Source organism: Parasteatoda tepidariorum, chromosome 4 (genome assembly GCF_043381705.1).
Source record: "Parasteatoda tepidariorum isolate YZ-2023 chromosome 4, CAS_Ptep_4.0, whole genome shotgun sequence".
NCBI lineage: Eukaryota > Metazoa > Arthropoda > Arachnida > Araneae > Theridiidae > Parasteatoda > Parasteatoda tepidariorum.
The window spans coordinates 22,776,472-22,793,821 of record NC_092207.1 but is presented as its reverse complement, the minus strand read 5'-3'; the positions used below and the strand labels follow the sequence as shown (position 1 = coordinate 22,793,821).

At 32.9% G+C, this 17,350-nt stretch overlaps 1 protein-coding gene across 1 annotated transcript in view; it reads right to left on the bottom strand.

Annotated features, from left to right (window-relative positions):
• The window catches only part of LOC107456779 (proclotting enzyme), a 17,572-nt gene extending 4,754 nt beyond the window's left edge, over positions 1-12,818 (bottom strand). Inside the window, exons 1-4 of the mRNA XM_071179473.1 lie at positions 12,496-12,818; positions 6,372-6,635; positions 4,977-5,136; positions 1,816-1,981 (exon numbers count right to left, since the gene is read on the bottom strand). Of these exons, the coding sequence (XP_071035574.1) occupies positions 1,816-1,981; positions 4,977-5,136; positions 6,372-6,635; positions 12,496-12,523 (618 nt within the window). The 5' untranslated portion in view covers positions 12,524-12,818. The remainder of the gene's footprint in view (positions 1-1,815; positions 1,982-4,976; positions 5,137-6,371; positions 6,636-12,495) is intronic.
• Between the last annotated feature and the right edge of the window lie 4,532 nt (positions 12,819-17,350).

Below are 17,350 nucleotides of genomic sequence, written 5' to 3'. Positions count from 1 at the left end.
ATATAAGAACAAATTTGTTTTGATCGTGTAAACAAACATCCAAGAACTTGGTCCAACTTCTTGGACGATAGTAGAGCATGTTCTACTTTCCATCCAAGTTTTTTCTCCCTTAACCAATCAGCGTCTTAGGTTTTGTGACGTCAACAATCAGGCAGCAAATTATGTCATCTTCTTGTCTGTTTTCATATATTTTAGTCCAAATAAATTGATCTGTTGAGGTTTATTTGTGTTATTATGATTTTATTTGAATTTATTTAGTAATTTTAAACTTATGTAAGTATTATTTTATAATGTTGAATATGAACAATGCACATGCGCAAGTTTTTCTTTCAACGAGTCAGCGACATTCAAGAACTTGGATAGTGTCAACGAATCATCCAATTTCTTGGACAGAGAAATCCGTCCAATTTCTCGGATTCAGGTAATTGGACCGTGTAAACAGGCCTTTACGACCCAAGCTAAGATTAAGACAAAAATATTCACCCCACACCCCTATTCGAAGTGACCTTTCCTCGTAACCATAGTACCGGTTACGACGCGAGACGGATGTCTGGAGGAGTTCTCCTGAAAGCCGTACTATACCCGTTCTTTGCGCAGGATAAAACAAATAAATAAGTAAATAAATAATAAATAAATCTGCATTAATCAACATTGCGCAATCAAGCACAGAACTGAAAGGCATGAACCACCACAATTAAAAAAGATAATATAATTTCAATGTTTTTTTATTGTTATTAGATGTCCTTCCGGTCACTGTACGTTATTAGGTTAAACAAAACATGTTTTTAGAAGTCCAACTCATCAAAATTAAGATGATCTATACTCAGTTTCTACAGAAATTTATGCTATTGCTCGAGGACAGGCTAGATTTAAAAATTTTACCACAATCTAACATTTTTCTTCATTAATATCACCCTTTGGGACAAAACTCATCGTTTTCCTTTATTTCAGTTACCGTACCGTTGATTTCACATTATTTATGTTCGTAAAAACACGTCTCAAAAGCGTAACTTTAACAAACCAAACACGTGTCTCTGAATAGTTTTCAAACTACTTCGTTTACGTCACCCCATGATGGTTTTGACTCTGCATAAGTAGCATGGTAATTTTAAGAACGCGCAATAAACTTTTAGTTTTCAACCAAAGCAGTCTAGTATCACTGATTTTATCATTTGAATGTTTGAAATCACGAAATCAGCTACTGTTTAGTTTGTAACTATACCTTTTTTTTTTAATTTTTTTTAAATTTCTAATGGCAGAAGAAAATGACAAACTCTTGCAAAAACAGTGAACAACAAGTAAGAGAAAAAAGTCACTATCTCATTAACAGATGTCGGGCACTCCAGTAGCGCCTCACCTCAGATTCCCCACGCAGAGCCGAGCATCTCAATAGATGGTTCCTGTCCATAAGTTCATTATTCGAGCATAACGGGCAATTTGGGTCAGCGAGAATGCCGATGCGGCAGAGGTGGTTCGCCAGTCAATCATGGCCCACAGCAAGTCTGAATTCTGCAACAGCTTTATTGCGGGACTTATAGTCAATACCCTGTTCTAAGCTGTTCCTCCAACTTCTTGAAGAAATGCCAGAAGTGAGCAACGCTTTCCAGTTTTGTCTCATAAAATGTTTGATATAGAGTTTTGCCGAATGAAAGGATTTAAGAGTGCTTCGATGTTGAATTATTTGAGTGCCTTTCTTAGCCAGCCTGTGTAACTATACCTAATGCTAAACATATGAGGAAAATTCAGCTTTCAAACGTCTTCCCTTCCCGCAAGTCCCTATTCATTACTGTGAATTAACTTTAGAAAAGTCTAATTATATATTATGCGACTGCATATTAAGTGTAGTAAGAAACTATGAACCATTATGTAAAGGCCAAACCTCCTTCCAGCAAAACAATGAGCTGCTGTTAGTATATGTCTCTCATCGATTAAGGCACCTCCACACAGCTGTTTCTTTTTATTTCCATTGTAAATTGCCACCTATAAATTGGAAAAGAAAAATTACGTTCAAAATCCAAAGAAATAATATTTTTTAACATCCGTCATAATAGGGTATTTGCACTTCAAGAAGTAGACCCACACACGTGACCCATGACGCCAGCTCTACCTGATCGCTTATAAGCAAAATGGAGTATTAAAGCTAAGCTAAGTTTCTCCACATAAGTTAGAATGTTAATTAACGTGAAGTTAATTAAATACCACGCCGTATCGCACATCGAATTTATTGAAATATTATAATTCTTTCTCGTCTATGTATTTTATTTAACTTAGATTTATTATTTGTTTATTTATTTTATTGTAAACATGATCTATTTTTGTTTTGCCTACCTGACAACTTCGATGCCTAATTAGTTTGTCAATGTTCTACATGGCTTCGTGCCTAACTTTTGAGTAAAGTTAGAAATATTTATGAAAGAAGTGAAATTTTTGTGAAGGAATCTTTGTGTAAGAGTATAGAATATGTTACTTAAGAGAACTCATACTTGACGAGCTTGGCTCACTCGAAATAGAATGGAAAAAGCAGTTGCTAACGTAAACAAATGTCACGTTTCAACAACCAATCAGGATCGAAATACCCACACTACGTCACTTTCAGGTATTCCATTATGGATGGTGTTTTCAGTAGAAATGTAAACAATAACAATCTCGAGCTGTATGCCTGCTCTAGTTCCGGTTAGAAAGTTTGCAGCTGCTTACTACATGTTATTCTGCGAGGCGATATTTTCAAACGTATAATTCTGTTTTCAATAAAATAAATGAATTAGATGATTTCTGAGCTCAAATCTGCCGTATTTCATAGGATATTAATGTTATTATGCAATTCTGGTGAGTTTGAAGTGAAAATTTGTTTTAGTTATTTAGAGATATATTGTTAAGAAAGGTGACATGGTTGCTAGATTTTGAATAACTCGCTTTTTTGGCAGTCTTGATTTGGCCTCTTTCCATTTGTTTATTACTGTTTGTTCGTGTAGCAAGCTGTGCACCATCTTATGCTAGTGTAAGCATATTGTTCGAGGAGCAAGATTAATTTATGCGTTATAATTCAGGTTTAAATTTGAAAGTTGGCATATATATTATTGACACGTTGTGAGCCGAATGGCTTTGAAATACACCGGGAACAGTAACCCGGAGGTATAAGCGGTATACAGCTTTCAGCGCTCCCTAGTGTAGAAAACACCATCCATAGGAACCTCAGCTTGTTTCAAAGTTTATGAGTAAAGGAATTGCGGGAGAAGCCGACCACAATGCTGACGTAAAATATTCTCTGTGTTAAGACGGATCATGGGTTTTTCTCCACGTGTAACACGAATGTGGGTTGTTTCCTTATTAAATTCCTGAGGGAAACTAGTGAATTATTCCAGTGTATGAAATGTTTGAAATACAAAAATGTCTGAAATTTAAAAAAAAAGTATCTGAAATAAAAATGAAACAACCTTCTCAAGTGATAGTGTATGTATGGATGGTGTTTTCAGTAGAAATGTAAGCAATAACAATCTCAAGCTGTATGCCTGCTCTAGTTCCGGTTAGAAAGTTTGCAGCTGCTTACTACATGTTATTCTGCGAGGCGATATTTTCAAACAGATAATTTTGTTTTCATCAAAAGAAGTAAATTAGATAATTTCTGAGTTCAAATCTGCCGTATTTCATAAGTTATTAATGTAATTCTGGTGAGTTTAAAGAGAAAGTTTGTTTTAGTTGTTCATATTGTTTAAAAAGTATTGTTGTATATATTGTTTAAAGAGATGACATGGTTGCTAGATTTTGAATAACTCGCTTTTTGGCAGTCCTGATTTGGTCTCTTTCAATTTGTTTATTACTGTTTGTTCTTGTTGCAAGCTGTGCACCATCTTACGTTAGTGTTAACACTTTTAGCATTGTAAACACAAGTATTGTTAGCTGTTGTTGTTGTTGTTAATTTACGTCGCACTAGAGCTACACAATGGACTATTGGCGATGGTCTGGGAAACATCCCGGAGGATGATCCAAAAACATGCCATCACAATTTTGATCCTCTGCGGAGGGGATGGCACCCCCGCTTCGGTAGCCCGACGACCTGCGCGCGAAGTCGAGCACTTTACGGTAGCACAGTTTAACGAGGACCAATACCGCACACCCTCGGTCCCTACGCAGACAGATCCAAGTGGTCACCCACCCGCGCACTGACAGCAGCCAGTGATGCTTGATTTCGGTGATCTGCTGGGAACTGTGTCTTAACGATCAGTCCACTGCGGGACAGTATTGTTAGCATTGTAAACACAAGTAATAAGTAATCAAATACCACGTTTGCAAGAATCTGAAAAAACGCAATGATGCCAAATGGCATTAAAATACAACGGAAACAGTAACACGGAAATTTAGGCGGTGTCGAGCTTGCACCATCCATAAGGCCGTGTGAAGTTAAACGCAGATGACGCTGGAGGTTAAAATTCATCGAAAGACTTCCGGGCTACTACTTCCGACTGATTTTTACCACGAAGCTTGAAAAAACGCACCATCCAATATTATTATATTTGTAGTGTTTCCAAAGTAACACGTTCTTTCAATCTAACTTTCAACGAAATAAAACAGCAAATGAATTTGGAAGGCTCCCGCTAGCTAGCTATGATGCTACCCTAAAAATAACAACGATGCTATTTTGCACAAACATAACGAAATGAAGGATAGCACTCAAAACATGACTAACCTTACACTTTCTTTATGCTGTATTATTAATTTTGTTAAACTTGCTTTAGGCTCAAGACCTATTAGAATATATAAATTACAGAAAACTCTTATGAATGGTAAAATTAAGTGTATATTTAAACAAAATCGCAGTGATAAAACTTCCTAGAATTTTAAGCCTGTTCACCCATCGCCTCGGAAGCATAACATAAGCGGAGGTATACACCGGAAGTTTTCTAAATTTCTTCCGTTCTTTGGAAGTTTACTGTTGTTACATTCATTCCACCATCAGAACATAAAAAAAGATACTTAACATCCAGGGCCATTTGTGAGTCGCTGATCTACCTCCAATAGCAAATTGAATAGGTGGGATGGTGAATCCAGGAGGGCCGAATGGTAATGCTGTATTCAGTGGTAATTCTGTTCTTGGATCTACGTTGTAATCTTCTTCGGGTAGGATTCTTACTCCACATCCTGGAATGTTTGTATAAAGAAGAAAAAATATGCCTATTGAGCTGATCATGTGCGTCCTTATTTTCATCAAAAGCATTTTAAGGTGTACTTTATATACGTTTTGAAATAATTGTGATCGTCAAGCAACTTTGGCACTACGGTATTAAATAATACCACTAACGAATTTTCATACTTTTTAAAAAATAAAATGTATTCTAAAAATTTTTAGCGATTTTTTAAAAAAATATTGAAAAACTTACATCACTAGTTACGACTTATTATTAAATAAGATGACTTGCCTCATACAAAAATTTTATGTGGTTTCAAAATTTGACAATAAATGTTTTCATAAATTTGATCCACAGAAGTCTGAATATTTCGCGACCTAATATTTTAAAAAGCTTAGAAAACTGATATGAAACTCTTTTTAAAAATTACTTACTGCATTTATTCTGATGAATATTTTTCCCAATCGTAAAAATACAGGGTGTTTATAAAGTCCCGGACCCATTTTGATGTTTAATAACTCCTAAAATAATAAAAATAGATTAAAATTAATAACAAAAATGGTTAGATAGACTCAAAAAGTTTCATGACCCTTGTCAATGAACTTCTACGTGTGCTCCCTTCGTCGCACGGAGAATATCAAGTCGATAGTCAATTTCACGCCAGATAGCGGCAAGCATGTCGGCATCCACAGAGGTTACTGCGGCTGTAATTCTGGCTTTTAGGTCATCATAATCCTCCTGTAAACATTGTCCTTCATAAATCCCCAAAGAAAGAAGTCCAGCGGCGTTATATCAGGTGATCTGGGTGGTCAAGGAATTGGACCTCCTCGCCCAATCCATCTTCCTGGAAAATGGTCATTCAAAGAACTACGATCGATGATACCAACATATACCTTCGCATTCGATGATACCTTCGTATTTCCAAAACTAGAAGAGCTTCTAGTTGCGGAAACAACCAGAGACATGTCTTTTTGCAACAAGATGATGCACCACCTCATTGTGGTCAACATCAAAATGGGTCCGGGACTTTGTAAACACCCTGTACATTAAATGTTCGCATTGCATTTTAAGAAAAATCCGATAATTTAATTACTATTCTTGTAATTTTTTACGCATCCCATTTTTGTTTTTAAATGTCTCACAATGAAACAAATCTGTACTTGTTCAGAATATTAAGAACATGATACACACATAAAACATTAAATTAAAGATATTTAAAATTTATAGAGAAAATTTGCTGATTGATACCTTCGGGGTTAATGCCACGAAAATTTCCTGATTTTTCTTCCAGATCTGTGGGCTCTTCCGTTGCAGGTGTGTCGGGTAGCTGGCAGCAGATGTAAGGAATCTTGTCTGCCCAGCCACAGACTTTCGGGTAATTTCCCGTCGTAATATCTCTCGCAGCTGATGGACATGTAGTGATGAGGACGCAGTCACCCTCTGGACACCTCGGCCTGGTTTGGTAACGGACACAAGGTACACACACGAGGAAATTATTTAGGACCACAAAGGCTATAAAAAATACCGTTTCATTAAATGCAATTTGCACTTAAAATTCCATTCAGTGCTTATGAAATAAAAGTGCATATCATTATGTTTCTAATTTCTTAAAGAAAGTTTAGTACAGAGTTTTTTTTCATTAAGTAACAACAGTGATTTTGTTGCTAAATGAAGTGAATGCCCGTCGCAACGTGCTCGGATCAGGTGGAATCGATGGAGGATGAGAGTTTGTTTCTGCATGCTTAGTTGGTCAGCATTCACTGATGATCTGGTAAGGACTGGCACTCTCGCGAAAAACTCATGCAAGCCTAAAAGCAGGATTCAATAGAGCAAAAGTATTTTCCTCAAGTTTTATATGAAGCATGGCAAGTCTTTGAGAATAATTATCTTCTTCTTCAGCACGACAGCCCCTTACAGGCCTTGGCTGTCTCAACCACGCGTAGCCTCCAACGCCTTATATCATCTTTATTACTTTGAGATCTTTAGTAGTGTCATCCAGCCATCTAGTTGGAGGTCTTCCTCTGGCCCGAGATCCAGAAGGATTTTTAAAGGTGGAGATTCGTACTGCATTGTTTTCTGGATCTCTCCAGATAACTATGAGATAACTTACTGAGAATAACTATTCCCATTATAAAAATTTCGTTATTAATCGGAATGCTAAGTCTGCCAGTGGTATAAGTCATTTTTGAAGGTGTAAGGAGACTCGTCCTGGAAAGTATTAAATATTCAAAAAATTTCTGATTACAAGATTATGACGAACAATCTGCGGGTGTGCAAAGTTTATTAAGAAAAGCCGTGTCACTTTTGCATCTTGGCCAATTTAAAGATAGCAGCGGCTCCCAACCCATGTTACATTAAGTCTTTTGTTTTCCTTTTTGCACTTGATAAAGTTAAAAAAGGTTAGCACCAAGGCCCCGAAAGACATTCTGGAAGAGACTGTGACATCTTCAATTCCAGAAAATAAATCGACGTTTCAATGTTTCATTGTTTTGTACCTATTATATCAATAAATGTGTTTTTTAATCGACTCCTTGACATAACATTCTCTAATCTATATGTAGATACCTAGTGATAAACTTGTATTTGTTTTTTTTTGTAGCAGGCAAAATACCTTATTTAGCTTCATAAATGACTAAACAAACGTTTTTGAGGGAATTTTACTTGCTTGCTGTTTGAAACTAAGCAGATAGTAAAATTGTCCCGTAGCAAGTAGTAAAGCTTGTAGTAAAGTTGCTAAAAGGATAATAGGTGACTATCTGTTTTGTAATTTTGAACCTAATGCAGAGGACAAAGGGACTCCTGGATAAAACATTGGAAAAAACCACATTTTGATGGTATTAACCCTCATTTACGTTACACGGAGCGAAACCTTAACGATAATTTCCCAAGATTAGCCCGACGACAAGGGCAATCTAACTCATGACCCATAGACCACTGATGATATTTAATGTCAGCACTGTGGTCAGTGCAAGCCGGGAGGAGAAATTGTATCGACCAGCCAACACTCAGATTCAGACCTGGGCGGGTCATCTCATTGGGAGGCGAGAGCTCTATCCCCTAAGCCACAGCGGATCGAATCCAATCGTACATAGATGATTTTATTTAACGAATTGGAACGAATGTACTTGCAATTTATAGACTTTTTTACGACGATTTTCGTTAAATCACTTGGAATCGTCAAGCCTCTTTTTTTGTCCATCAATAAAACCACCGTACTGGTTAATGCGCAAGACCATTCTATTGTTGTATTTTGTTGATGCTTGGATAAAATGGGCTTTTCTTTAGTAAATCATGCCAGAAGCTATGGTAGCTATTCTAGATCAACAAATCCAAATTGGGTAGTGACATCGCTAAATAATTGCAGCTTGTTTACACAATGTTTGAGAAATTGCATTTGAAAATTTTTGAGTAAACCAAAAAATGGAATAAAATCTTTTTGTGTTTTTTCAGTGTTTTTCATATTTTATGAATCAAAAATGGAAATGGAATCAAAATTGAATAATTTAAAACCTTTCTGTGTTTTACAAGCCAGACAACATTAATTCTTAGATGATATAGAACTTATCGAAAAGTACTTACGATAATCTTGAGACATGGCTTTCACTCTTTAATCTCCAAGATTTGAATGAAAATTGCTTATAACATTAATGACAAGTTTGATAAAAAAAATGTATTTAATTTTTTTCTTAGATTTTTGATTTCTTTTGAACAATATTATTCTAGTCTTCATTGTAATTAAAGTCTAACTCCCCTGCCACAGACTCTTAGTCTGCAAAATATAATTAAATTGTACTTTCCATATTATTTTTTATTTAAAAAAAAACCACAGGGTGTAATATATATTTTTATAACACTTGTCAAAACTGGATAGAAAATTAATACTTGAAGAAGAGGATAGAAAATTAATTGGATAGAAAAATAATACTTGAAGAAGAGGATAGAAAATTAAATGGATAGAAAAATAATACTTGAAGAAGTAGCAAAAATGTTATAGAATTCTGGTAACTTTTAATTGAGGATGGTGGATTTAAAAAACTTCAAACCAGTTTAATTACCTAAATTAATTAGGCGTCATTTTCATCAATGATAGTACCGTAATTTTTTTCGTTTATACAAATTAGCATATATACAAATTTTAATTATATTTTCTTGAGATACTTGTGCATACACACATAGGTTCAAGGATTTTTTTTCATTTTACATTAAAATATCTAGTTTTTAAGTTAATTTTTATGTTTTTTGTAACATTAAATGCAACAAAAAAACTTGTATTTCTTAATATCTCAGATAATAGTGTAATTTGAATATCATCAGTTTCATTATAATCTATTATATAAATTTTAATTTTTTCACTCATGCTAATTACTTCTGTACTTTTCATAATACTTAGTTAAATAAGAGAAATTTAACGCACATATGTCTATGAAAAACACATTTTTTTCAGTTTCATCTGTTCCTCCATTCAATTTCACCCTATTTAATCTCCAGAATACTTGGAGACCGATTCACTTTCTTTTGCTGATTCAAAATATCTGTAAAATGTCTTCAAAAAGTCTGAAGATATTTATTAGTTAAGACTTCAAAATGACAATGACAAAAAATCTAAAAATATTTTAAAGAAAAAATAAATCTTCAAATCTGTAAATTTCCGAAGAAAGTCTTAAAGAAAATGAAAAAAATCATTTGGTAATTTGTTTTGTTTAAATTCGATTAGATGTTTTTCTATAAGGATTTTCAATGTTAATAAAGATGAAATTCATTTTTTTCACCTAAGGTAAATTATAATTTGATTTAAATTTCATTCTAATTTACTTGTTCGTAAATGTATTCCAATTTTCAATGAAAAACTTATTAATATGATTGACATGCACCATTACTCCTTTTTAACTTTTGGAAGCAAAAATACGGATGAGTTTTATTGCTAGTAATAATTACATGAATGTGTGTGATTTTCGATAAATTATATCGATGTATATTGTTTCTTTTTCTCTATTTAAGTAGAATGTATCATATTACATAATAAAATAAACAACAGTGATAAAAGTATGACTGAAAAAGTATTTCGTAGTACCATCATATTTATACGGCAATAAGGACTATAAAAATATCAACATTAGTAATTATTTTCTAGAATTCTTACTTAAATTGCCATGATTCAGTGTAGGTGAACCAAAAAATCTAAGCTATGTGTTAAGTGATAGTTGTACGGGAGAATTTATAGCATGGATAAAAAGGTGGTATCTATCTTGGCATTGTTTTGTTTGCCAAAAACGAATAGAAAGTATAGTATTATTACAAACTAGTGGGCTGAGCCCCCTGCTCGCTAACGTTCGCCAACCCCCAAAAATTGCTACGCAATCTTATATGGTTTGCTTCTTATATGGTTGCAAACCAAGCTCGCTTCACTCGCTTCTAACTTAGGTACATTGCAAATGCACAAAAATCTAAGAATTCAAAATAATCATTCAAATCCATATAAAAGCTTAAAAAAAAAATTACATCTTTTTAGTAAATACAAAGTCATTAAAATAAATTCGAATTCAAATAAATGACATGTAATTCGTTAAACCTATTAGAAATGTGCTATAGTATAATTCGTGATATAAATCAAAAATCGTCAAATAAATTCGTAACATATAAATTCGTGAAAAAAAGCGCTTTCGACAAAATACTAAAATAGAGATCTATCGACAAAGGCTACTCACTTCTGCCTAGCTTAATAGTATCAGATTGCAGCAGCTGATGCTCTCTGGTTATTTCAGTTTACGTTTTTAAAAGAGCTATATGTTGAGCCACCTCAGCTAGATTTGGCATGTGACATTTTTAGCTGCAATCATTGATCGATTCGCTGTCAAAGCAAACGTTGCCACCGGAGGAAGAGAAATACAGCTAAAATTTGGGAGCCACGTAAGAGAATTATATATATTAGATACTAAGAAACCCATACAGTGGGAAAGTTTAAAAACATGGCCTAAAAATGCATTTGTTATATTGTATTGTTTTATTTGCCAAAAATGATTATAAAATAGTAATATCACAAGCACTTATTTAAGGGAACTTCATACTGTTCACTGTCGTTACTGTTCATAAAAGCTTAAATCCGAGCAGCGAAAAATAAACAGTTGGTAAAATTTATTTGTAATTTTTTTATTTATAAATTATACAAATTTATGTTTATGCATGATGCGCCATTAGATGCTTTTCTATCATTTAGTTATTTCAATCTTCTAAATCGTATTTTTTTTTTGAAAATATTAATGGGCTAATAAATTATTTTTTAGGCTGATTTTTAAAACGTAGTGTTCTGTTATTAGTAGACTGACAGAATAATTTGACAGAACTTGTTTCCGTAGTTCATTAGTTGAAATAGGGATTCACTACCTGAAGATAGGTGGCTAAATGCGGCCTGTGAATAGTGAATGGGCGACCTCTTGCTTTTGTACCAAAAAATATTTATTAGAACTACATATTTAATAAAAACTATTAATATTTTATAAATATTTTTCGAACTAATTTCAATAAACTTTGAGAAAACACTACAATTAAAGCTTAAAATTCCAAAATGTTAAGGTTTTAATCAAGGCGTTATTTAAATTTTAGGGCAGTTCTACTTCTTTATTATAAAAGTAAGTTTTCTTAAGAAAAAAAACATAATCGAAACTAACATAGTTTCATGATTTTTTATTTTAAAATAAACTAAAAATGAAGTTATAATTAATGAAAGGTTAATGAGTAGTAAAATAATTTTAATTTAAAAGTTTTATTAAGAAAAAGCAAGAAAGAACAAAGCATGGTAAACTCTATCTTTTTATTTCTAAAATATTATATGCATTCTACAAGGCTGTATTTTCTTTTTTGAGACTGGTTGATGTTTTTTATTACTAATTAGACAATATACAATTAAATTAATTTAATTAAACAATATACAATTAATTATACAATTAAATTATAACCGATATAACTATAAAAAAAATACTTACCTCCCTCCCACCGATACCAATTTTTTTTCCCGCGCAACTATTCCAAAATAAGTTGTGCCCCCATTGAGACATGATTATAGTCTGATAAAGTTTCCGACAATTGCATGGAAGCTTAATGACTTAATATTACATAAGAAATTTATTTTATTAAAATGTTCTTTTTTAAATTTTAAAGAAACAATCTAAAACATTTCAATTTTTTTAAAAAAGAAAACTTTTTTTTAAATTATACGAAAGTTTGTCATACTTTTTTTTAAAATTATTTGTCTTTAGTTTATTCTTAATTTTCTCAAAAATAATTTCAATGATAGAGAGGTATTATTACACATAACATATACGATACATGAATAAATAATTGTTGAAAAGAAAACACAAGAATGTGAATGTCTTACTTATAAGATATTTCCCAAAACGTAACATCCTTTGAAATACAAACAGGAAATTGAGTGTTTTTTCCAAATAAATAATCAGTTTAAGAAAGAGAGTCCATTAAAACACCTTTTTCTACTCTTTACTTTCAAATTTATAACCATGTAATCAAAATTACACCTTTTCAATTGCTCGCACAACCGCAACAAAAAACTACTTCGCAACTAGACATTTTTTTTATTATTTATATCTCAATCAAACTTTCAAGTGAATGAGTGATTTCCCTCCCGGATTCTGTGTGTGTTTCGGACCAGTATTAGCCGTAGGGTCAAATGGCGAAAGTTATTTAACAAAAAACCCGTCTTTCGTCAGCAGCCTTATGAAATCACGTGTCATCTGAAAGGTAACTGTCTCACTTTTACTTTCTGATTACTCAAAAAGCACATTTCAATTACAAAATATATCTGCTATTGAGGTGTCGTCATTTTATAGATGGTGGGGATCCGACAGATCTTTTCTTTTTTTCTTTTCTTTTTACTTTTATAATTTTAATAAAAAAGTAAAAAAAAAAATAGATCATATACAATTTCTTCTATTATAGAAAATCTATTAAGTTTTCATAATGGATGTATAATACGCAAATTAAATAAAAATAAAAATAAATGAAGAACTTTTGTTCTAGAAATCTGATTTTAACGTACTAGATCAAAAGTTGTGCAATTATAGCTGTTTGAAAATTTAAATTTATATTCAAGCCACCGACCAGTGGCCGAGTGGTTAGCGTGTCTGATTGCGGAGCCGTTGGTAGCGGGTTCGAATCCAGCTCAGAGCATGGATGTCTCTTTCTCTCTGTGTTCCACGTCCTTTCTCCTTTGTGTGTGATTGTGTGAATGTGACCCGCTCTATAAACGGGGTTGTGTGACGTGGGCGACACTGCTCCCCGCCGTGGCTTCGCCACAGGTACCCACTGGGTAACGAGAAGAGAGTAAGCAGTACTGGCACTTTCTGAGGCCAATGGACGATAGTTCGAAGTGCCCGCCATTAAAAAAAAGATTCAAGCCAATTAGAGCAGATGGTTTTTTAAATTACAAAATCAGACTCATAAACGTATTTCTTCCAAACACAACAATCAACGGAATTGGATTCTTGTCTCTCAAAATATGGGGATCCAGTTTGGTACTTTGGTTTGCAACTCGAGAAGAAGTGAAGTGATTATGCCTAACCACGTGATTTGAATTAGATTTAATTTCATTCCCGTAAGCGAAGTCACGCGTGTGTTTCAGTGTCTGTAACCTGATTGTTTTCTGAATCGGCAGTCCTCGATTTACCTACGATGATGTCACTTGCAGGTATCCAACTGACTAAACTCCATTCTAGATCTCGGTTATCTCCAATATTTTGAGGATCGAATATCAAAATTTGCTAAAAGTGGGTATAATATTTATTCAGAAAAAGTCGTTTTAGTGTCTGTAACTTACATGTAAGTTGTAGTGACTTCATTGGATTAACAGCTTTTCTTTCTAATTTGAACAATACTCATGTCTTTAGGTATTTTTGGCAAAGATGCTTTAAATTATTCGAAAGAAAATGCTTTGTACTACTGAAGTCAATGTCTTTTATTTTATTTTTTTTTTTAGTTTAGATTGCTTAAATGGAACAGTTGAGAAAAATAAGAATTTTCGGCACCCCTCTTCTTGCTTTCAATCATGATTTTAAGGTCACAAAGGCTGCTCGTGACACTTGTGCTGTTTATGAAGAGGGTGCCATAGATGAAGAACTGCTCTTGATTAGTGTTTAAAAATTGAATTTTCGACCTTAAAGACACACCTTGTTCTGGTCGTTCAGTAGAGTGTCGATGAAGAACAATTAAACCAATTCTCGTCGGGATTTCTTAGACGTTTTCTTCTTCGTTTTTTAAAAAGAAAATGCATGAAACTTTGTTGTCATATTGAAAGTAACATTTCAAACGTTTAAAGTTAAATCTTAATGCAAGGAAATTATTACATTTACATCATTTGTTTATCAGAAAGGTAAGTTTCTTTTCTTTCTTGTTCCCTTTATTTCCCCTCTTTTATTTATTGTAAAACAAATGGTTATTGGTGCCTAAATATTTTTTTATACAAGATGCTTACAAGAAACTTTTCTTTCTTTTTTAGTATATTTCTTAAAATTGAAGTAATAAATTTCTTATTAATGTATGTTTTTGTTACTGTTTGAGAGCAAATATCTCAAATTCGAACAATAACAAGAACAATAAAAAAAACAGTCTCCAGAACAATCAACAGTTTTCCCAATCTCCAGAACTTATTACGTCATCTGCGATCTGATTCATAAATTAAGCACAATAAATAAAATAAACAAATAAATAAATTAAATAAAAAATAAGACAAAAAAAATTGAACCATTAAAGTAAGTGAGTTAATGAATCAGCAAATACGCTGCAATATTTTTTGTTGTTGCAACTTTGCCACTTGTCAATACCAGTAAAGCCTGCTTAAAACCAAGCGAATTTTTAAGACAGAGGGTGTGTTTTTTCGCCATCTAATCCCAAGAACACAATTTCAGCCACGCACACATCACAGCCTGTTTTTCAGGGAGGGCCCATTTATACTTCATTCATTCATCAGCAGATCGTAATTGTGACCTGAACCAGAGAACGATCAATCTCCAATTCAGTATCCCCAGAGGTATTGATTTGTTTTGGGAACTTGGAGTACTTTGTGACCCCAACACATTTAAGGAGCACCAGCCACCAATAATAATATTAAATTTAAACTATAACTGATCTGAATGGAACATTTTAAGTTGTGCTTCTTGAATGGCCCTAAGAAGTTTGTAGTGAGCAGTAATTAGTTTTCATTTATGTCTATTACTATTTAAAATCTGCCGATTCCTTATGAATATTTGGTTCAGCTTCAAAAAATATATTCCTAACTACTAACTACAGTAATTACTTCCTCATCTTCTGATTGCGGTATCTTCTACATCACATTTTACTTCATTTTTTCACAGCAAGTAATGAAATTTTTAAGAAATCAACCTTCGAAATTTAAATATAATGATAAATAAAATTTACGCGTGGAATATTAATTAGATTGCAATCAATATTGCAGATTACAATCAAATTTAAACGCGTAAATTGTGCTGTATTGTGACTCATTCCTATTACGATAAGTGTGTTTCTCTTGTTAACAACCGAGTAAACTTTTTTAATTACAATGCGTAGGATGGGTTTTAATTGTTTCTGTTAAAAAAACGGCTGGCCTTGAAGTTAATTACGAACATTTTTCTTCCTCGTTGTTAAAACTTCAGCAAATATCTAATACATTTGAACAGGAATTTTATTTTTTTTTCAAATTTTTTTTTTATGAAAAAATAAACTTTACATAGAAGAAATGAGTATAAAAAAGTTGTTGATTTTAAATTGTTTGCTATTTGAAAATTCAATCACAAAACTTATTTCTCTCCTTCATATTGTATTCCCATAAGAACAAGATTTTCACCTGACGTAATTTCATGGAATTTTCTTATAATTTCTGAATAATACAATTTCTGAAAGCTTTAATCACGGCTTTTCAATTTTTAATAGTTCCGCAGTGGACTGATCGTTAAGACACGGTTCCCAGCAGATCACCGAAGTNTTAATGTATGTTTTTGTTACTGTTTGAGAGCAAATATCTCAAATTCGAACAATAACAAGAACAATAAAAAAAACAGTCTCCAGAACAATCAGCAGTTTTCCCAATCTCCAGAACTTATTACGTCATCTGAGATCTGATTCATAAATTAAGCTCAATAAATAAAATAAACAAATAAATAAATTAAATAAAAAATAAGACAAAAAAAAATTGAACCATTAAAGTAAGTGAGTTAATGAATCAGCAAATACGCTGCAATATTTTTTGTTGTTGCAACTTTGCCACTTGTCAATACCAGTAAAGCCTGCTTAAAACCAAGCGAATTTTTAAGACAGAGGGTGTGTTTTTTCGCCATCTAATCCCAAGAACACAATTTCAGCCACGCACACATCACAGCCTGTTTTTCAGGGAGGGCCCATTTATACTTCATTCATTCATCAGCAGATCGTAATTGTGACCTGAACCAGAGAACGATCAATCTCCAATTCAGTATCCCCAGAGGTATTGATTTGTTTTGGGAACTTGGAGTACTTTGTGACCCCAACGCATTTAAGGAGCACCAGTCACCAATAATAATATTAAATTTAAACTATAACAGATCTGAGTAGAACATTTTAAGTTGTGCTTCTTGAATGGCCCTAAGAAGTTTGCAGTGGGCTGTAATTAGTTTTAATTCATGTCTATCACTAATTAAAATCTGCCGATTCCTTATGAATATTTGGTTCAGCTTCAAAAAATATATTACTAACTACTAACTACAGTAGTTACTTCCTCATCTTCTGATTGCGGTATCTTCTACATCATATTTTGCTTCATTTTCTTACAGCAAGTAATGAAATTTTTAAGAAATCAACCTTCGAAATTTAAATATAATAATAAATAAAATTTATGCGTGGAATATTAATTAGATTGCAATCAATATTGCAGTGTACAATCAAATTTTAACTAGCTTGAAAGTGACTCATACATTGTGCTGTATTGTGACTCATTCCTATTGCGATAAGTGTGTTTCTCTTGTTAACAACCGAGTAAATTTTTTTAATTACAATGCGTAGGATGGGTTTTAATTGTTTCTGTTAAAAAAACGGCCGACCTTGAAGTTAATTTCGAACATTTTTCTTCCTCGTTGTTAAAACTTCAGCAAATATCTCATACACTTTAGCAGGAATTTTAATTTTCTTAATTTTTTTTTTATGAAAGAATAAACTTTCCATAAAAGAAATGAGTATAAAAAAGTTGT